The 24,164-nt window shown below is 23.2% G+C and overlaps 1 protein-coding gene across 1 annotated transcript in view; it reads right to left on the minus strand.

The window, feature by feature from the left end:
* The window catches only part of LOC129609542 (GATA-binding factor C), a 212,315-nt gene that overhangs the window by 4,564 nt on the left and 183,587 nt on the right, over positions 1–24,164 (minus strand). The window contains exons 6-7 of the mRNA XM_055521515.1: positions 890–1,085; positions 313–500 (exon numbers count right to left, since the gene is read on the minus strand). Coding sequence (XP_055377490.1) covers positions 313–500; positions 890–1,085 — 384 coding nt within the window. The remainder of the gene's footprint in view (positions 1–312; positions 501–889; positions 1,086–24,164) is intronic.

Consider the following 24,164-nt stretch of genomic DNA (forward strand, 5'->3'; position numbering starts at 1 on the left):
AAAAATTATCTTAGCTAAATTAAAATACTTGTACATTGAATTTTATATTGATTTTGGAAATTTTTTTGCATAAATATTTTTGGCATAACAGAAATTGTATGTAAGATATTCTTAAATCCTCAACTTAGTTAAAACTTAAGACGTAAGGTAACGACGTAAAATTTATGGTATATTTGAAAGTCCGAAACTGGTAATATAAGTGCAAAACTAAATTTTCGATTTCATCCCGATCTCTATTAAATATTTTAAAATTATTTCATAAAAATCAATTACAATTATAAAAATAATAATAATATTAAATATAATACTTACTACCGAGCTTAAACCTAAATGATACGACTGTGAATGAGGCACAACACTACCCGCTAAGGAACCAGCTGTTGAAAATCCACCTTGTAAACCGCTTGAAGCACTTAATGCCCCCATTCCGCTTGCATACCATCCACCATGCATATGCGCATGTGCTGGATGTAATCCTCCTGATAAATGTCCATGTTGACCTTTAAATTATATAAAAATGAAAAATTTAGATAAATATAACAGATAATAAATATTGTACGTACATAATATTATATAGGAATTAATAATAAATATAATAAATTTAATTAAAAAAAAAAAAATTTTTTGTTCTCTACTTCATCAAATCATAAAATGGAAAAAATTCAATGTGGATTCAATGCATATTTTCAATAGACATACATATTTATGTACATATGTATTAAAATGCAATTAAATAGAAATTAAATACAGAATTTAACTGAATTTAAAATAATAAACAAAAAGAAAAGTAAAAATTAAATTTAAGAAAGCAGTCATAATGAGAAAAATTGAATTAATGTAAAGAAAATAACAACAACAAAATAAAACAAAACAAAAAAAAAAACCTTACCCATTGAAGCTGAAAATCCACTCCCAAATGTTTTTGATGGATCTAATGGTTTTATTAAGTCACTCATACCAACACCAAGATGACTACTAATCGGAAGACATGCACCACCTAAATTCTTTTTCTTTTTTGATTTTGATGATAATTTACGATTTCTTGTTTGTATGCCTTCTTTTTTCATTGTTAGTGGACGATTAACCTTAAAATAATAATAGTAAAAAGGAAAAAGGAGGATATTAATTAAAAAAGAGAATAAGAACGAAAAATTATGTAAAAAATAATTATATAAAATCATATTTTTTGTTTTTTTTTTGTAATTTCAATGAGGATATAACGAGCACCCCCTTTACTATATGTAAACTGTGCACAATAATTAAAAGAAAAATTTTTGCAGAAACAAGACTCTTATTAAAAAATATTAACGTTGAACATGATTTTAAAGTCTATATGAAGATTTTATGCTCACTTTCACATTTATATAATTTAATAATTTTGTAAATTATAATTTTTTTTTTTTTAAATATTCTTAATAACTTGAATATACTTGTAATTTAAATCTTATTCAGTTACAAAATCATAAAATTAAAGGGAAATATTTTTATACTTTCAATTTTAATTAAATTTATGCAACTCTCTTTAACAGTAACTATCTTATATTAATCTCTTTCTTTATATTTCTTTATTTATATTTTAGCAATGCAATTTCTCGACATTTATAGTAAAAAAATTTCCCGACGGGACAGCGTTATCAAAAGATTTTGTTGTACATACAATAAAAAGAGAACGAAAAATAACATTGATTATAGGAAATATTTTATTGTCTGAGAATACTCTCAATTATCAATAATATCTACATATATATATATATATATACAAAGGCGCATATGAGTATATAATAAACATCGCTACCAAAAATGAAGATTTATCTTCAAAGTGAAGATTTTTTGATAATATTTTTTATGCAAAACTTCAAAATATAACATTTTTAAAATTTTTAAATTTCAAATATAAAAAAATATCTTTAAAATTATGAATTTTACTAATACAACATCCTAGTTGCGGAATTAATAAGAATGTGCTTATTACACTACTAATTTATCTTAATGGAAATTTCTCTGTAGCTCAGTTGGTAGAGCGTCCGCCTAGAAAGCGGTAGGTCACTGGTTCGAGTCCAGTTCGAGGAGAAAAATTTTTTTAAAAATGAATTTTTCTGTCTTTAACTCGTTCCTTTGATTAGGTCATCCATCTGTTCTGCAGTTGCATGAAGAAATTTCCATTAAGATAAATTAGTAGTGTAATAAGCACATTCTTATTAATTCCGCAACTATGATGTTGTATTAGTAAAATTCATAATTTAATTAGTGCAATAGGCACAATCCTATAAATATATATGTTCTTGTTATTGTGTGTTTCAATAGTAGATTGTATGTAGCAATCAATGTAAACAAAATAAATACTTAGTAATCATGTGAATTACAGTATAAGCAATGTAGAGAACATTTCGTCGGCAATTTCTTCATGCCTCTGTAGCTCAGTTGGTAGAGCGTCCGCCTAGAATCTGTTCGCCTAGAATAATTTGTTCTGCAGTTGCATGAAGAAATTTCCATTAAAATATCTTTAAAATGTTTTTTCAGAATTGCAATTTTTTTACACATTTTTCCATATTTTCCAAAGTTAACAAAAAAAAAGCATTTTGACTAAAAAGACAATTTAATAGGCAACGCTTGATATCACTACTTCTATGACAGATAAATTTTGATATTTTCTGCTGCAATCAGTTCAATAATAATTGACTGGGCGCATTAACTAAATGCGAAAATGGCTTATGACCACATATGTATGTAATTGTGCACTTTATTAGCTTTCCCTTTTCGTGTCTCATTTGGTTCGAATTGAAATCGTGATATTTTTGCTTTCTTACACTATTTAACTTGAATTTCAATTGAAAATTTCGGAAGATTCGTGAAGATATTTTTTTTTCGATTATTTAAAAAAAAAAATTAAGATATTTGGGCTAATCTATTTGGCAGCACTGATTATATAAATCTAAAGCAAAATTTTCCAAGTAAGTTTACTCAATTAAATAACTGATTTGAATCTGAAACACTTCAATTACTAAAGGTCGTTTTCATATTCTAATTTATATGCACAAATATACAAAAAAAAAATTAATTATGGCATAAAAAGAGAGTATGTGTGTATATGCATGTACTCTTGTATATTACCATACAAGATTTGAATTTTTTTTAATTAATATTAATTTTATTTACGTTTTGTTTCTTATTTCTTATTTCATTTCACTTTTAAATATTAATATTATCATTAGACACGCTCTTTAAAGAGTCTAATTATATAAAATTATATTTTTAGTTTTCATTTTTAATAAGGTACATACTATATAAGTAAGTACTTATATATATTACATAATATATGAAAAATAACCATGGTAGTGAAATGTTCTGGTAGGTCTTTTCTCTATATCTATATAGGAAATATATAAGAATATAGAAATGAGTAAAAAAAATTCAAAAATATCATGTCTATAGGAAATTAAATTCAAAATGTATAATATTATTAAAATATTATTTTAACTAAGTTAATGAAACAAGAAACCAAATAAAAATTATATAGTTTATAAGTTGTACAGTTTTGAACGAAAACTTAAAACATATAGTACTATATAAATCATATATGGGTCCTTAATTAAACTAAGTAAATATTAATTTGATTTTTTGACAGTGATGATATTATTATGTATATAGTTTATACAAGGTACAAATAATATTATGTATTTAAAAATCTCGTATATAAGAGTGGTAAGGTAATTTAGCTGGGTCTTATAAATATATTATATAAATGGCAAGTGTAAAATATATAGTTTAAATGCAACAATTTACATGTATTGCGATGCGCACACAAACTAAGATATTGATTATCACAGATTAGTATATGCGCACATTAGATTAGAATTGCGATATGCACACAGATTTGTTATATTTGTAATTAAATTTTTATTTTATAATAATTAAAATAAGTAGCCAAAATTGGATATATTGCTATTGCAATATTTTAATTCTCGTTATTTAAATCCATAATCAGACAAGATTTAACAAAATTTCAGACAATTCTGTAAGCGAATAACAATTTTTTCAAAGATAAAATCCCATTTATTTTAAATTCTCTATACGAGCCACACATTATTCATTTGAAATCGAGTTATTTTCAAAATTATTACATTCTTCCTTCAGAACAACTGCCTTGAGTTTACTTTAAAATTTTATTCATAGTAAATATTCATAAAATAATATACTCTATAATAAAAACATAATCAATTAATTTTTAGACAGACTGACTGACTGAATTTAAAATCTATTTAAATTTCCACATAATTGGATAATAAATTTGAGTTTAAATCATCTGAGTAGTTGAATTCTAAAATAAATATTTTTTTGTATATTATTTTCAATTTGTAATATTGTAATTTTACTTTCATACACTAGGTCCTCGATTCACGTCGTAGATGCACTCCAAAATTTGGAGTCGTAAAACAAAATCGTAAAATTTGAAAAAAAAAGAAATTCAATTACATATAAAACATGTTTAATATTCTGTATTACATTCACATTAAAAAATGTAAGCAGAATTTTACGATATTTTTTCAAAAAATTACATTTGCCCTTTCCGTATCGTAAATAAAAACAAAATAATTTCAGAATAATTCATCGAAACTTCATAATCTATTGAAATAAGAAAAAAATCAAAAATTAATGGATGTAAATCTAAGAAAAGGTGTTAAACAGAACATTTTTGATGTAAGCAAAAGAAGAGATCGTAAAATGAAAACTTGCTAAAAAAATGCCGTAACCTGGGGTCCCAGTGTACATACATCATTTTCCAAATGTGTTTACTCTGTTAGTTTAATAAATTTCATTTGATTTCTTTTAATGTTAATCTAAGAAATATCCTTAAATACATTATGATTTTGAAAAAGAGAAAAAAATTCAAAAAAAATATTAAATTTCAAAAGATCCGCTCTCCTATAAAGTTACTTTTAAATCTATATTTTAAAATAAATGTATATATGTATGTTTCATCTACATCAAAAATCAAATTATACGCAACACATACTTTTTTTTTTCTCAAATTTTTGAACAATAATCCAAAATGATTGTTCAATTGAGGCAAAAAAAAATCTCATTGACAAAAAAAAAAGTCGTATTTTTCTTTTATACAAAAAATTAAAAGTATAACAGAAAATATAAAGTAGATTAACAAACAGAATTTGTTAATACAACCGTAAAAACCACTTAAAGAAAACAAAAGGACATTTTCATATCCAGGATTTGCTACTTTTGCTTTTTTATTTTTTTTTTTTTTGCAAACAATCTACCGACAAAATACCATATAGAACTAAAGGAAAATTCGGAAAGGAAACAAAAAGCAAAAAAGTATCAATTGCTTAATGACAAAATACCTTACAATTGTATCCATAACTGATAATATTAAAATGGTAAATAATAATAGTTATATTACCTTTTATTTTAATAGACAGACAGACGGGGTTATACATTTTAGGGGTTTATTATACTTTAGAATAAAAGAAGTAACAGATTAGGTGGGTTCTTTTTTTTTTTTTGTTTGACAAAATGAATTCATGCAAAAATTCATGCAATTCAGTACAGATATACTCGTAGCATTAAAAATATATAGATGACAGCATTTATTATCGAAATGCTTTTATACTGTTGAGTTTTGAGAAAGGTTATATTGTAATAAATCTGGTATTGACTCAATTGGATTTATATATAAGGATATTAAGGATCTATTGAAGTTGTATGTTTGTTAAATTTTTTTTTGTTGTTGTAAAGGAAATAGGAGGCATTTTTTTTTAACAACAAAATAAGAAGAATATTATAGGTAATATAAAAGATGCATATACAAATTTCATCCTTTTATTGTATACAATTTTCGAAATTCTTATGTGTAGGGAAGAGATTTCCCAGTTTCAATAATAAATTATTCAACAAGGATGTGTTTTTTTTTTCTTTTTCTTTTCAATTATAATTTTTTAATTTGAATTCATACTTTTGAAAACTTATGGAAGCGAATATTTGTTATTTGTTTTTTTTTTTTTTTGTCAAAATTTTCGTTATTATTGTTGAATAACAAAATTATTTGTTTGTATTAAAATTAGGAGATGAAAGTATTTTTTGTATTTTTTTAATGTCAAGGATATATTTATAGACAAATTTGAAGTTTTCATCTTTTTATTTTTAATTTTATTAAATAAAAAGCCGATAATTTTTGTATTAGAATACGGAAAACTATATAAGGGGGAAAATTAGATATATATATAATAATTAAAGGATTAAAATATATATGCATACATATATACATATATATACAAAATTTATCATGAAATTTAGATCTGGAAATAATGTGAATAATGTTATATTGCTAGGATCTTTATATACTTAATCAAATATGAGTGAATTAATTGAATTAACTTCATTTTATATAAGAAAAATTAAAATAATTTAATTATATGAGGAGAAAATTAGTTACAAATAATATATATATAGTCCGGGGCTTTCAGAGAAAGGCCTGAGGGTAGTTGATATTTAGAGGCCCTGAAGTTTTTCAATTACATTGCATAAAAAAAAAACATTATAAAAGTTTAGTATACTCAATATTATTTTTAATTATTGCACAAAGGCTTTACCGCGCGCTTTAATATCAGCAAATTTTGTCCGAATAATTATGTCCGAATAATATATAAAGAATATGCTATTTAATAATTAATGTTTATAGTTACTACTCCATTTAGTCGGTCCTGACACATTTTGTCGATAAAAGATTTTAGTAATTCAATTTTTTTCATGGTGAATTATTTCATTGTGATTTACGCACAAATGAGAATACTCGTATTTAACATTTCCTGCATTGAAAACATATTCTGCAATTGAAATTTTTTGTTTAAAATATTGAGTTATTACTAGAGTCCCCTGATAGAGTCTGTGTATGTAGCTATACATGGAATTGTAATTAAAATTTAATAAAGCTTGTTTTAAGCATTTCCAAATTTTATTCCCCTTTTCTCTTATAAAGGAATCAACTTTCTTAAAACATACTATTATTGTTTCGGACTATGACAGAGCTTGAAGTTCTTTTCTAACATTTACTTGCATAAATTTTCCAGTCATATTTAAATTTCAAGCTGGCGTGATGATTTTGTAAATAATTGAATTTATTTGTATAAATAATAATAATATTTATTTACTCAATTTTAAAATATGATCGATGGCTCCCCACGTGTGGGCCGAGAAGGTTGGATGACTCTATTATTATTATTACTATTACTTATCTATATTTCAAATTAAAAACAAATCAGCTAATAAACAACCTAAAGAACGAGAGAAACCGTATGCAATATTGAAAATTGGGCTAAAATGCAAGTATGAGGAAAACATGTAAGTACTCTCTAATTAAAGTATAACTAAATGTCTGTATATATATAAGCATTATAATAACTATAATTCAATTGTTACAAAGATTAATATTGTTTTATCAAAAAAATTTGTTAAAGTATTTTTGACGATTTAGAGCAGAAGCAAATAATTTTTTTTTTAAAAACTTACTCGTATTAATTAATTTGTTAAAATAAATATTTTCATTGTTAATTTATGTATGTACGAGTATGGAAATTAAATGTTTGTATATTTGAATGCTTGAGAGTTTTTCTCTTTGTTTTTTTTTTCTTTAAAACCGAGCTTAGTTTTTTTTTTTTTAATAAATTAAGAATTTAATTAATGTATACATAAAATTTTTTGCATAATTAAACGATTAACATAAACCCAGTCGCGTATATTAACTCTTTGCCCGTCTTTACAAATCTGTTAACGCAACAGTGTAGTTTTGTAATAATCAAAATAAAAAGCAATGTAAAACAAGGCGCGCAAATCAGAAATGATTGTATTTTGATGCGTTTTCGTTTTAAAATTAAGGCTTTTTCACACAATAGTATATAGTTCATAATATATATGTATATATGTACAATGTATGATCAGATATGCATATACAATGAAAATAATTTAATATAAATAATTCCGTGGAAAAAAAAGCGTAAATTGCAAAAACAAAAAAAAAAAAAGAAGGAAAAGATGAAAAATAAAACGCTGAATAAAAGAATCACTTCTCTCTTTATACATACATAATTATATTTTTTATGGCCAGAGCCTGATTTTCAATTTTTCTTTTTACGCCTTTCGCCGAATTATTCCCTACACGGTTAATATATTTTTCGGTTATAAATATTATTGGAGCATTTATTAAATTATTTTTTCATATACATATATACTATATCTCTATATACATATGAATGTATATGTATATAATTTAGTGTTTCTTTGTTAATATTTTTTTTTGCGCGGTAAACAGAGAGAAATAAACTTTAACATAACAATCATAAGCAAATTACGTATATATAAGAAAATGTTAAAATTATAATGTATATATAGATTGTAGATCACTATGAAGGTACATACATACTGTATGTATATATGTATGGATGTATATGCATGCTTATATCATTTATAGTTTAAGTGGTTGCATACTTTTGTTATCAAAAGTCATTTGCATAATTGATTCAGATTCAAAATTTAGATATACAATATGGTATATATAGTATAGAGTATAACACATAAAAATTGCGTATATATAATTTGTATAAAGTATGTTGTATATTTGTATGTGTATGCTTAAATATGTAAATTGTTTATTTAGATAATCAAAAGATGAACAAGAAAGCAAAAAAAAAACCAAAGCAAAGAAATGATACCAAAAACAAAAATAATAAAATCATCCTAAAAGATTATGAAATTGACTGCACGCGACTTTTTGGACTGATTTGATAGTGATTATTCAACTTATAACAATAATAAAATATATACATACATATATGTATAAGAAAAAAGATAAAAATATGTTAGGGGCACCCTGTGATTACTAAATCGAGCATGACAAGCGGCGTGTGCCTTAATAGGATTGCCGCACAAACAGAACGCATATATGAAAAAAAAAAAACAAATTTATTTTAGTTTTCAGAATTTTTTTTTCTTTATTTTTTTTTATTCTTGAAATATGTACGTATGTAAGTTTATGAATTTATGACTGTTATAATGCATATACATAAATATTATAAAAATAGGATGTAGTGTTATCACTCAGATTTATTATAATTTTATTTTAGTGATGCCGATTTGTAAAAATATTATTAATCAAAGCAATTAAAATCTACGAGGTATTTAATCGAAATTTCTGGAAATTCAATATAAAACCTCTATACATTTATGTATATAAAAATTTAATTTTTTAAATTCTCAATTTTCTTAATTTGGAATTCTGTATTACATTATATTATATTAATTAAAATTCTGAAGTATGTACATATATTATTAAGGCTGTTATATTGAATAAAACGTAAGTTAATTATCTCTTTATTAAAATTCTAAAATGTAGAAATTCAGCAACTAAAAATCATCACTTATTTATTTAATGTTACATTGGATTTTTAATAATTAGCTAAGGTTAGGTTAGGTAACGTGGCCCCCCGAAGGGTACACATAGGTTGCTTAGGCCTGTTGCGATACAACCGGATTTCAACTTTTCCGTTCCTCATTCGAACCAAACCGAACATCTCAAAACAATGATCTAAACATCCAAATACTTTACAAAAACAATTTTAGTCAAATTGGAAGAAAAACACATAATTAAAATAATAACTATGAATTTTCACTGTGTTTTAGTCAAATATCCACTGTTACGAGGGCTGTCCCAGAATTAAGTAGCCTAACCAAGAAAACACAAAAATTTTGACAAATTTTATTTTTATTTCCCAACATAGTCCCCTTTTGGGTCGATACGCGATACTCGTAATTATAGGTATTTAATAATATTATACATTTGAGGCCGTTGTTGCATCAAAAACATAAAATCCTGTTACCAGTTAAAGGCATTAACAGGTAACATTTTAAATTCTATAAAATAACAAAAAAGAGTTTATATAATTAATTCTTTCGAGATCCTGAGTATAGAAGACTCACAGTGATATTATTAAAATGCAGCAAATTTTTAAGTTGCGTTTTCCTGTAAAACTATATTTTTTCTACAGTATTTGCGTTGATTATAATTACAGATTTACATGATTATTTTAAATTTCGAAATTTCTTTTCAATTAATTTAACTCTAATTTTATTTTCTTCAGAAAACAAGATCTTGGTACTTGTTTGCGTATGAAAAATATATATGCAAATATATTTATTATATTGGAAGGATTCGTCTGAGATGATGTTAATATAAGAAAGACGGAAAGAACATTTTATTAAAAATCGAAACAAATTATTTATTCATCTTCGAATTTCTAATAAGAATGACCACTCTTAATAATTATAATTTATTATTTATAGGATTATATAGGATCTTATTTATAGGATGTAATAAAAAAGTAACAAAATTTTTGTTAACAAACCTATTCACCAATTATGCACATATGGAAGGTAAATTTTAACATAATTTGTATCAATGTGTTTAATTTATTGTATTTTAAATACGGTTGTGCTGAAAATTTTACAGGGTTCAAAATCAATTCATGCTGAATCAATTAATGTATATGTTATATAATAAATATAGATGTTTGTAGGGATATTCATTATACAAATATATTTATTATAAATATATTTTATATTTGTTCATCTAATGAAATGGTGGAAGCTGTGAAATTTTTGTAATAAATTAAATTATTATAATTTTCTGCGGTTTTCTTTAAAGTAAAATTCAGCTATATAAGAAAAAAAGAACAACTTCTTTATAAAGACCTTAACATAATATTGTAATGGAATAAAAATGAATAAAACTATAAGATATAAGAATTTATTTTTTTGGATATTAAGTGATAATTTTGAATAATTGTGGAATTAATTAAATTATATTAATATTTTGTGTTTTATCATGTGGATTCCTCAATCTTCCTAATGTCCCGAACAATGAGACTATTGCGGTAGTACTGAGAGCAGCCAGTGCTAAGACTTATTATTTATAAATTTGCGTTAATTGGTATAGGAGTAAATTATGACTGTAGAAAACACCGTGGAGAACAACTTGCTGATAGTTTATACTCTCATAGCTCAGTAAGTATATAGAGTAATAATTAAATGGTGTACCTCAATAATAATTAAATGGTTCCATTGAAATATTAAGCAAAATAATTTAGATAATTTAAAGCCAGATGTTTTAATGTAAAATATCATAGATAGTGTGAACGTATTATTAGGTTCACATCTATTGCATGACTATCATTATACCCGTACGAACGTATGTTCGAAGGGTATACTAAATTTGCCTTACCGTTTGTAACGCTAAGAAATAACGGTCTTATAGGTATAGACTCAAGTGTATGTTTTTGATCAGCGTCAAATTCTGAGTTGATTTAGCTTGGTCTGTCCGTCCGCCCGTCCGTCCCAACGATAACTCGAAAACCATTTATTAGGCTATATCTCAGAAGCTATAAAAGCTGTGGTATTGAAATTTCCCACAAACGAATATATTAGTACGGCTAATGTGTGTGGTAAAATTCGTTGAAATTACTTGGCTCCTTCTGGTAGCTCCCATACAACTTCGGTAGTTATTTGGCCATATCTTAGATAATATTGAAAACACAGTACTGAAATTTGGCATATATTAATATGGTAATACGGCAACTTAAAGTCATAGTCTGTCCCATGGTCAGTTATTGCATATTTATTCGCACATAGTATAAGAAATTCGTACTGGTATCACAGAGTTGACAAGATCAACTCTATTTTTTCTCGTTTTTAAATTAAATAGTATTTTTAAGTAATTTATTCGTAGAGGTATGCTACAAATACTAGACACAATTAGTTTACAAATAATCAAATTATTTTTATAATTAAATTTTTGCTATTGTATAAGCAAAATCTTTATTATTCAAGTAAATATTTGAAAATTTTTCTTAAAAAAATCGTTTCCGGCGTCTTATTTATTAAATCTATTAATGCAGTTTAATCCTATATAAATATACAATTTACTTATGTGGAGACTTAGAGTCTACCAATAGCCAATATTGTTGTACATTTTATTTTTATGAAAACTTTTTGAATTCAAAATATTATTTTATATTTTCATTTTTTTTTTTTCATTTATTTGTTCAACAATTTGTAATATTATTAAATAAGTGTGCGCTGGATATAGAATACTCGTATATAGGATATCGTAGAGAAGGACTAAAGAATTTTTTGAATTTCTTTAGATTTTTGCACAATAATAAATATACTATGTTTAGCTAATACAAAAGAGAAATAAAAATTTTAACATAAGGAAATTTGTTTTTTTTTTTTATAAAAACTAAATGAAAATTTCTAGTGAATTTAACAATAAGATAAAACTGCATATAGTTATCTACATATTTGAAGATAAAATATATTTAATATAAGGAGATATACTCAAAATTTTTTTACAACTAAAGGTAGATACTTTTATTATTATAGCTTGTAAATTCTTGTTCACAACTCACTGTGGGAGTTGAATGTTTTTTTATCTTGGATTTTTGTTTTTTCTATTTCTATTTAAATTTTTTAAATTTTCTTAGAAAATGTATTTATTTTATTCGTAAAATCAGCCAGCATTTTATTTTTGTTGGTTTTCTTTTAAGGTTTCTCTTATATATTTTTCATATTGAATCTTTGCTGTTATTCTTAAAAAAATTTTGCATTGTATTTATTTTACATTATTAAATAATAAATATGTTTATTTACATTATCATATCTTTTTATATATATATGTGTATATAATATGTATATAATGTATTAATATTATGGAAGTTTACATACAGAAGAACTTTTATTCTTCGAATAATGAATTTAGTAAGTGGTTTAATAATTTATAATTAATTGTATAAGAACATTCCATTTACATAATTGTATTTGATTAGAATTTAAAAATAGTTTAGAAATTTTATTTTAAATTCTTGTCCAATTTGAACTCTCAGAGCAGATTTTGAATTCGTTAAACAAAGCTCAAAAAATCCATTGAATTAAATTGGGCAATCATTTTTATACACAACAGATGCCAGTTCGTATTTTTCTTTTGAAAAAAAAAATTTAAAATTCTTAAAGAAATGTTACATTTGATCAAAATTTGATCAAAATTTGTCTTTTTATTGATTGTTAAGGTTAGACTTACTATTAAATAACCAATAATTTCCCGTATACAGATATACAAGGTTCCTAAAGTTCGAACGCTTGTACTTCCAAAAAAAAAACATGTAAAACTAAATAATGCATTTCAATTATTTTATGCACTCTAAAAGCCCTTTCAAAAACAATTTGTTTAAAGTTTCTATCTTCTTGGGAACCGAAGTTATAAGCAAATAAATATCAAATTTTTTTCTAAAATCACTGTAGCTCCGAAATAGTTCATTAGGATTTGACACTATGTTCCGAACAAAAATCTTAATTATTTTTGACTATTAACTCGATGCTATATATGACTCATAATTTGTTGAGCTGAAATATTTTTGAAACAGCTTTATTGAACCTTTTACCGGCCGTATATGTCATATACATAAAATAATACATAAGCAATTAAGTTGTAAATATTCTCGCCAAAATATTCTTATTCAATTAAATTGTAAAGTTCTTGGATCATCTTAAAATGAATGAGCCCATAATATAATACAAAGTTTTATTAGTTCTAAATAACATAGTTTTACTATATCAATAGAATTGTAAAAGGTACTCATGTATTCATATATAAGTAGAAATATATGTATATGTATGTACATATTTAGAAATTTTCTTTTTTTTTACAAAAGGGCATAAACATAATCAAAATATTTAATCATTTTTTGATCTTCTCTAATTTTACAATAAAAAAAAAATTAAAATAAAAAAATAAAAATAAGAAAACTTTAACAATATATACAAAATATATATATATATATACATATACATATATATGTATGAGGTTGAAATACAAATAAATAAAAATAACAATATTATAAAATTTTCTATTATTTCCAAATGTTTATAAACATTATAATGAGAAACATTAAAAAATAAAGAAGTGTGTAGCAAGCTACAACAAGAAAATATTATTCTGCATCTCTATTCTCTATCTACGAGTATATATGTATATACATTTAACTTTTTTATAAACATTTTCTCATATTCTTTACTCCTTGTTTTGTATATATATATATATATATATATATATATATAGGAGTAAAATCTATGTTGCTTGTAATTGTTATGTGTTGTTATTTCTTAAATAAGTAATGAACTTTTGCAGGCTCTATTTATGTATATAATTGTGTGTAAGTATAATACAAATTTATACATATATTTTGAATGTATATATATATATATATATATATATATATTTATATATTGAAGCTTTTTTTTTCTTATTTTATAATAAATTTTATTGTTCTTTTTGAATTCCTTATTTATTTGTTGCTGTTTTTATTTTCATTTGTAGATAAGAATCAGAAAAAATGTCAGAAGCAATTTCTTTTTCTCATCCAAAAATAATATAACCAAAAGCCAAAAAAATATAGTTATGTGCTTATATACTTATAAATGCATGTATACAACATTATATATGTATTGTGTATGTACAAATATGTGTACAAGATTATCATTAAAAAATAAGAAAAATAATAAAGAATGAAATAAAATTAACCAAAAAAGAAAAAAATAAAATAAAATTAATCGAAAATAAAAATAAAAGAACCCTTTTTGCATTTAATTGTCTGTGTGACCCATGACAATAATTCACCGCGCGCATTATTATAATACAACAATGCGTTACTGAAATGCTAAATTAAAAAATACAAAAAAATAGAGAAAATAAAAATAATAAAAAAATTTTATCCATTACATTTGGAGAATTTTTTTTTTTTTTGAATCGCAGAAACTAATTGATAATAAATATTAAAAAAACAAAATTAAAGATATAAAAAATCTGATTATAACAAAAAAATTTTATAATATCCCACCGTTGGAAGTAACAAACAGAAAATATGAAAATTTGTATAAAAGATACTAAAAATAATAAGGAAAAACAAAGAAAAACGAAGAAAAACAATAGCACGAATTCGAAAAAAATAAGGAAAAATTACAATAAAAAAATCGGTCAAAAGTATGCTACACAATACAAAAGAAAATTTTTTTACCGCATTTTTTTCAAATAAATTTCATTAATTTGTGGTTATGCTGGATTTGGTCTTCCTTTTTGTGATTTACCTTATTCTTTTCATTATACACTTTTATTATTATTTTTATTATTATTACGAAATATAAATTGAAGTAAATTAGATAAGTAAGTAGTTAAAACAAAAAAAAAATGTGACTTCTTACAGAAATTAAAGAATTGCTTTGTTTCATATAACAGTTTTAGAATACTCTGTTATTGTAATTATAATAGTATTTTGGTATTTTACAGTATATTTGCATTTTATTTAATACCCATTTCAAAATCTCATCTTTTATTATTAAAAGTCTCAGTCTAGTTCTGGTAAATTTAGATTTCTTAGGTTTCGACTTCATGATAGCTATATGCATAAGAAAAATATTACAGTTTTCAAAATTTTGTTTATTTCAAAAAAAATATGAATACTGTAAGGATTTCAAGAATGAAATGTTATCTTGGTAAAATATTATTAATTGTATTTTAATTATTTTTAAATTAAAATAATTAAATATCGGAACTTATTAAAAAATTTCCATATAATTTACGTTATGTGCTGATTCAAACATTGTAGCATACTTATAGGATGAGTTATTCCCTATGTAATAATAAATTTTTGCAATTAATTTATAATATTTACTTAGAGAAATTTAAAAATTATTATTCTTGTTGACAAGATTTTTTAAGAATACAATAAAATTTTCTAGCTATACACAACACAAATTATTCTTTATTTACGATGATGACCTATAATGAGTGTTACAAATTGGCGGACAATTGGATGGGCAATTTTAATAGCAAATTTTTGGTTTTTGTTTCAAAATTTTCCAGTGACATTTTCATAAGATTCTTGCTCCTTACTCATGTATAACAGATTAAAAAAATTAAAAACGCAAATTAGAAAATTCCAAATATAAAGATTATCAGTGTTTGTGTTGAAAATAAGAAAATTTTGTAAGAAAATATTTTTTTATTTCACAAATATATAATGGCATTTTTTTAATGAACTTCTTCTTTATATATGAAATTTTTCTATTATTTTAATATGCTATTATCTAATAAGTCCGAAAAAATGTAAATTTTAATATTTAATTTTTATTTTGAACAAAAATTTCCCATTTTATAAATAATTTTTCTGTAATTTTGCGTTTATGATTAACATCACATTATATTATATAATATTGTATGTTTATTTGTTTGTTCTTATATAAATATTATTAGAAAACATTTCAACTTAATTTATCTGTTCAATCATATAACAACAATTATTTTAGATATTTATATGTATATAATACAATTGTAAATGGTATATAAATGGAAATGAAAGAGTCTGTTTCTGTCAGTAAAATCTGGACAACGACCAATCTGATAACAAGTAATTTAGTTTTGTTTTGATGTTGAAAAATCACAAAAATCTTTTTGAAATAAAATGTTAAGTAAGTATATACGTTATACAAACACACATTTATATATTAAAGGAATACATAAAATGTACAAGTTATCCTTTGCGTACATTATTATTTTAAAAATCATAATATACGAAAAGAAAATTTGTACGGGAAATTTTTTTAATTCGGTATAAGTTGGCAAATAATATTACATACATACATATATAAATCTATATGAAATGTAATCGCAAAATGTATAATTTTCTTCTGTTAATTTTTTTTTTTTTTATTTTTGCTTGGTTAACTTGTGTGGCATATGGGGATATAATATGGCATGACATTATTTGAGACAAAAGTTAGTTTATTTAAATTGTTTTACTTCATTTATGTATAATACTTAATGTATAACAGATTACATATGGATATATGGAGATGTGTGTGGCATATCTCTTCATATAATCAGTTTAAATGAAACAAAATTCACAGAAATTGGCGATGCATGATTTTATTCTCAACTTTGAATTCATTTTTGTTTTATTTTTCTTATTTTATTTTAAACCATTTAAAAGTATACAAATTATTTAAACACAAAAATTATAATAATATATATATATAAATACTAGCAAATATATACAATAGCAATTTAAAAAGAGTTGCCGGTGTAAATTATTTTTAACACAAATACTATATGTACGAGTATGTATTTTAAACTTAAATAAAAAATTTGTTTAGACACATTCATTACTTTAGAAAAATTGATACATTTTTTAAAAGCAAATGCGTTATGAAGGTCGAAAGCTGATCTAACTTTTTTAATAAAAAAACGAGAAAAAAATAAACGAGAAAAAAACTCTGTGATAGCCGTACGAATTTGTTATCCTATGTTCGAATAAATATGCCATAACTGACTATGGGACAGACTATGACTTTAAGTTACCGTATTACCATATTAATTCATACGAAATTTCAGTACTGTGTTTTCCAAAATAATGTGTGTGCGAAACTACTAGTGAAGATCAATGGCAACTACCAGAAAGAGCAGAACAATTTTAAAGAATTTTATCAAACACATTGACCCTACTTATTGCTTGTGTGAGATTTCAATACCATAGTTTTTATAGTTTCTGAGATATAGCCAAATAACTTTTGATGTTGTATGGCAGGTATCAGAAGGAACCAAGTAATATCAACGACTTTTATCAAACACATCGACCCTACTAATATATTTGCTTGTGTGAAATTTCAATACCATATAGTTTTTATAGTTTCTTAAATAGAGCCAAATAAATTTTGAAGTTGTATGGCAGCTACCCGAACTAGTACCCCGATCATCTCCAATTTAAATAGGGTTCTGGCACTTACTATAATAAATCATTTTTTAAAATTTGGTGAACGTATCTCAATTAGTTTTTGAGTTATCGCTAGACGGACGGACGGACAGACAAAGCTAAATCAACTCAGAATTCGACGCTGACCCAAAACATACACTTAAGTATGTTTTGATATGCATTTTTAATTGGAAATGTTCATTATATGAAAACTGATGGTGTTAAGAAAAGGAAGAATATTAGACTGTTTAATAATTTTTCTTGAAAATAATTTGCTGTTAAGAGAGTTTTTAAGCAGAAGTTAAGAAAGTGAGTTAAGAAAGCAAGAGAAATTTATGTAGAATAGTTGAATTTCGTTTTTGCATATTGTGTTAGTTAAAATAATTAAAGTGTTAGGATAAAGGAAGTATACAGTGTATATGTAAATTAAAAATTTGGAAATATTAAATGAAATCCTTTTAATCAAATTATTCTATGGTTAGAACTATAATAACAGCCTAACTTAAGTTTAATAGTTGTTTAATCGTTTCCCTGATTTTTTTCTTTGAAATAAAATAAATTGAATTAAAACATTTTTGTTTTTAATTTTGACATATTTTTTTTCACAAAAAAAAACACAATATTGAATAAGAACCAATTGCAATATAAGTCTATTTTTTCTAAAATTTTGGTGATTTTAAATTTATATAGACTTTGTATTCATTTTCATTAAAATGGCAAGTCTAATTTATCGTAATTTTACTTACATAAACGTTACATACTATAATTGTATTCATATGTATAATGAATACATTCATTTATTATAATGCACATATTTATTTTAAATTGTCAGTGAAATATTTATATATATTTATATGTATGTATATTGAAATTATAATAAAATGCATTTATATTTTAAATATACTAATTGGAGTAGAGTATACAAGAATTTATTTTCAATTTTCATAATAATTTGAGATGATGATACAAATTAAAAATTTCTGTGAAATAAGTTAATTAAATTCTATGTGGTCAATTTAATGCAGATGTTTTTCCGAATTTTTTCTCATTTTAAAAAAGAAGAAAACAAAGATAAAAAAAAGAACATAAATATAATAGAGAAAACTAAAATTGAAAATAAAATATTTGAATTAAAAATTAAATGAAAATTTAATGATGAAGTAATAAATAATAAATGTGTTATATTAAGTGAATGTATATGTATATATGTATTTGTGTTTATAAAATGTAAAATTTTTATCAAGATTAACATAAAATATAAATTCGAATTTTATAAAATTTAAAATAAGTGTATATAAAGAAAAAAACAAATCCAGACAATATCTAAAAAATTTTAGATTTTAGAACGAGAGACAGGAGAAAGGGCGAGAGAAAAAATAAAAATAGTATAGTACAGTAATTATTGTACAATTATAATTTAAGTAAATTTAATTAGTTTTAATGTAAAAAACACAAACTTTCCGAAATATATTTTGATCTTATTTAATTGATAAAATTATTTAATGTATTTGACAAATTAAAAAAATTCCAGTTGGGTAATTATTTTTATAATTCCTTTTTTTTTTTTAAATTTGGTAATTAATATTTGATGCAATAGAAATTCTATAATAAATTGTAAATTTCTGGAAATTATATTATGGAAATATAAAGGAATTAGGTCGATGAAACATGTAAATTAATTGTGATTACTAATTTTAATACAAAATTGAAATCTTAGTGATTTTCATTTTTTAAAATATTAAAAAGACATCCTATACTTTTTATAATTTTGAATTGAATAATTTAATTCCTAATATTTATGGAGATACTTTGAAGGGAGTATTTTTGTACTTAATCTAAATCATACTTTGGTTTAAAAATTTTAATTCTATACATTATAAATGTTCTATTTTCTATATAAAACTGTTTTGCACGATGGTTAAATTTTGTAATAAATTTCGAAACTAGGGTTTTTTCAATTAAAATTTTGATAAAAGATCATTTAACATCTTTTTCAGATTTATTTCCAGATGACAAAGAATAAAATGCAATTATTTATAATAATTAACTCAAATTTTGCAAAAAAATTTAATCTCAAAATTCATGAAATAAATTTTCACAAATTTTTAATAAATTATTAAAATAAAATATTTCGATTAATTTCCTATCCTAATATTTTGATTAATTTCCATATGCCTTTTTATGTTATACTTATAAGCATTACGCTAATATTATTCACGTGTGTGTTATTCTATTTAAACAAACATTTTTCTATTATACAAATAATTTATACATGTATAAAATGCAATTTAACTATTTATTTAAGGGTTTTAATTTAATTTTTGAAATTAATTTAATTGGATTAATTTTAATTGATTATTTAAAATATAAATTATATCATAATAATTAGATAAAAATTGGCTAAGTGAACAAAGTATGAACACTAATTTTGTATAACATTTGAAAAAACAATAAAACTAAATTTCTGATAATATTTTGTGCATAATATTTTTATATTTTATTAATATAATAATTATTTTTTATTGTTATATTGTATAATTTCATATATGTAAATTAGAATATTAGTGTATTTATTCAAATAACAAAAAAAAAATAATAAATTATTTGGACCAATTGAATGAATTTTGTATTTTAAAGGCATGCTTACAATATTGATTTATTTTTAATTAGAATAATATGGAATTAGGTGTGTATGTAAATATATAATTATGTCATTAATATAATTAGTAAAAAATAGTTTTAAAACAATTTTATTATTGCAAAAATTAAAATTTATTTTATCAAAGGTGTACTTTCACTTATATATCTAAATTAATTTATATTAAGTAGGTATAAATATCAATAACCTTAAATATTTTAATATAAAGAAAAAGTTACGAGAGACCTGTAACCCACCTATTCAATTCAATAACGCAAGCAACTGGGGCATGATTATCTACGACATCAGCCCTATACAACTTCTAGGAATGAAATAGTAAAAAAAAGGTAGTTAGTAAACATTTACTATTGCAAACAATAATGTTTTCTTAATTGAAGAGGTAAGTGGACACCTTTGTCCCAAATAACATTTTGATGAAAATCGACCTTTTCTTATACAACAAATTCTCAATACCCTATTATATCATCAGTATGATATTAAATTACGGAAACACTTTGAAATGTTACCTTTTTTTTAAATTAAAATGCAAGAGAGTCAAATTAATTCGAGGCGTAATTGAATTTATCACTCAGAGACTTGAGCATATTCTCCAGATTTCTTGAATTAATCTTTATTAAAATGTCATTTTTTCACATTTCTCCATAATTAACTTTTTCATAATATTCAATTGCATGTTAAAAGATACAAAATCAGTAAAAAACAAAATGGCATACATACGTAAAATTCAAAACAGTTTTACAACTGAATAAATTTTAAATTAAAATTAATTGTTTTTGAAATACAAGTGAAATTTGAAGAGAATTAATTTGAAGAGAAATTTGAAGAGAACAAAAAGAACAGTACATTTAATTGGATCTAAGGGTCTTATTAGATAAAATGTATAAACTAAGGTTGTAATTGGTTTTTTTTTTTCATTGTTGAAAGTTCTAATGAAATACAAATTAATTTTTTTCGCTCTTCTAAAAAATTTGACTTTGGAAGGAAATGAGGTTTTCGAAATGATCAATTCAATTAGATTGGTAATTCTAATTTTTCATCTTAAGAATTTATATCAGAGGTCTATTTCAATAAATATTAGTTTAAGGTTTATCTAATTGAATAGAGTTCCTCCATGAAATGATTAAGTGGATGAATTATTGTAATTTGGCATTGTTTTTATATTGATTTCGATGGAATTATATAAAGTTTTCGCTTCAATTTCAAATTTTTTTAAAAATCTTAAACAAATGAATTGCATCATTGTCTATTCTTTACTTCTTGCAAAAAAAAATTTTTAGTAAATTTTTTTCCTATATCAAAATTGACTTTCGAATCACATTCAATAAAACCCAATCGAAATTTATTTTATGGGCTATATGACAAGTTTTATATGACAATTGCAGTGTAATCTCGAATAACATAATTTTAACATAATTTTAACATAATTTTAAGATTTCTTTTTCGTTCATGAGGTTAGTTTCTATTTTACTTGTTAAAGCATAAAAATTATTCACAAACAATTTACTTTTGTTTTTACACACTTCTATAATACGTGCGCTTAGCATTTTGCGAGAAATTTTTACCAAAAAAAATTTTGAAAAGAAAACATTGTATTTCTCCTCTTAAGGTATTTTAATAATTTTTATTTTAATTTAAAATTATTTTTTTTTGTGTTGTGCCATCCGAAATCTGCAGGTGAGCGACGTGTAAATGTGAAAACTTTTCTTTTAAACTTTTTTTTTTTTTCATTTTAATTTAATGAAATTTTTTATATATTGGGAAGAACAGAAAAAAAACCACGTAAAAATCAAAATGTTTTTTTTTTTTTGCTATGACCGCGCGCGTATTACGTTATAGCAGAGGGAGAAAAAATACATAAAAAAAAAAAACGTCATCCATAGAGAAATTTAAATGAAAAAAAAAATTATATATATTTTTACCTTAAGATATTTACCTTAGGCTAAAATTTAGTATTCTATATAGATAAGAATCTGTTTAATTTTGTCTAAATTTACATATTTCTTGTCGGTTTCTTTCTTTTTTTTTTCTTCTTCTTCTTCATCTTCTTCTATTTTGCTAGATGAGATTAGGTCAAATGCCATGTGATGCGGTATGATTTTCGCTTAGATATAACATACGTTCACATTGTGAATTCATTTCTAATTTTATTTTTAACATTTTTAATTTAAAATTTAAATTATAATTTAAGAAAAAAAAAAATTGCAATTCATTTTAATACTTGGAAATTGGGTATAAGAAATTAAGTGAAGAGCAACAAAAAAGCTGTAATATCCTTTTGTGATTTTTTCTCAAAGATATGCACTATATATTATGTACATATAAATAATATTAGTACATTTATTATTTAGAAATTATAATTAATATATAAAATAATTATCAAAAATTTAAAAGTCAATTAGATGATTTTTACATATCAGATATGAACGTGCATTCAATCTTATTTCTTAGAATAATATTATATAAGTGTGCGTAACTTGTATTGTTATACAAAATGTCAAAATATTTTTTATTGTAGTGTTCAAATCACATTTAATATTACAATATTTTGTGGAATTTTTTTTTGGAAAATATGCCAGCTGTTCCAAATAGATATTTGCCTATTTTCAATAATTTTTGAATTTAAAAGATGAATCGACTTTAAATATTATGTTGTTATACAGTAAAAAGACTTGGGAAATTGTGGATATTAAAATTATTAGAACATGTTTTTCAAAAATATTAATAATGATTTACAATAAAATCATCTGCAACAAGTATATTTAACATTGGATATAAAATGGACATTTTATAAGGTAAAATTTTCTTAAACGGAATAAAAATCGAAAATACAAAAAAATTGCTGGTAGAGACTTCAAAAAAATTTCGTACCAATTTGGTGGTAGATGTTGCAGTTTATTTTTTATATTTGTTCCAATTAATTTGGTACGAGTATCTTTTAAATTTAGGAGCAATAATTCAGTTGATTGTAAGACCAGTTGTTTGTGAAAGACTCTATATCAGCTTAATGTGAATTTAGTAGCTGCTGTTACTTGGGAAAAAATATAATTATACCGAATAAAAAAAAAATCATAAAAATTCATAAGAAATTATAAAAAATTTCTTATGAATTTTTAGAGGACAAATTAAAAAACAAAATTTAGAATGTAGAAATTCCAAAATTTCTTATTTTTTCTGCCTTATTATCTGGTCTAATAACCTGGTGTTATTAAACGCCTTATCATATAATTTAGATTTACAATTTAGTATAAGAATTTACAAAAGTTACGCTTAACCCCTTTTTTTTCTCAAAATAATAATCCAAAAGTTAATTATTTTTGATTGAAATAAGAATATAGAAAAATATTACTCTATTTTATTTTAACATTTTCCATTTGATTTGACAAGAATTATTTTTTATCTATTTAACAATAAATTCAATTTTCGATGGCTACTTTATTAAAATCCAAAATGATTGAATTGGAAACTTTTCAAAAAAAAACTATCAAAAATCAATTTTCTTTTTTAAAACTAAGGCATGAAAATTTCTATATATTTCTATACATACATATATAAAATATACATATATACATAAATACATATACGAGTATATATTTTATTGGTATACTTCTAAATTTACGAATTAATTCCGCTGGACATTTAAT

The sequence above is a fragment of the Condylostylus longicornis genome, unplaced genomic scaffold, assembly GCF_029603195.1.
Source record: "Condylostylus longicornis isolate FDR11 unplaced genomic scaffold, ASM2960319v2 ptg000040l, whole genome shotgun sequence".
In the NCBI taxonomy this organism is placed as follows: domain Eukaryota; kingdom Metazoa; phylum Arthropoda; class Insecta; order Diptera; family Dolichopodidae; genus Condylostylus; species Condylostylus longicornis.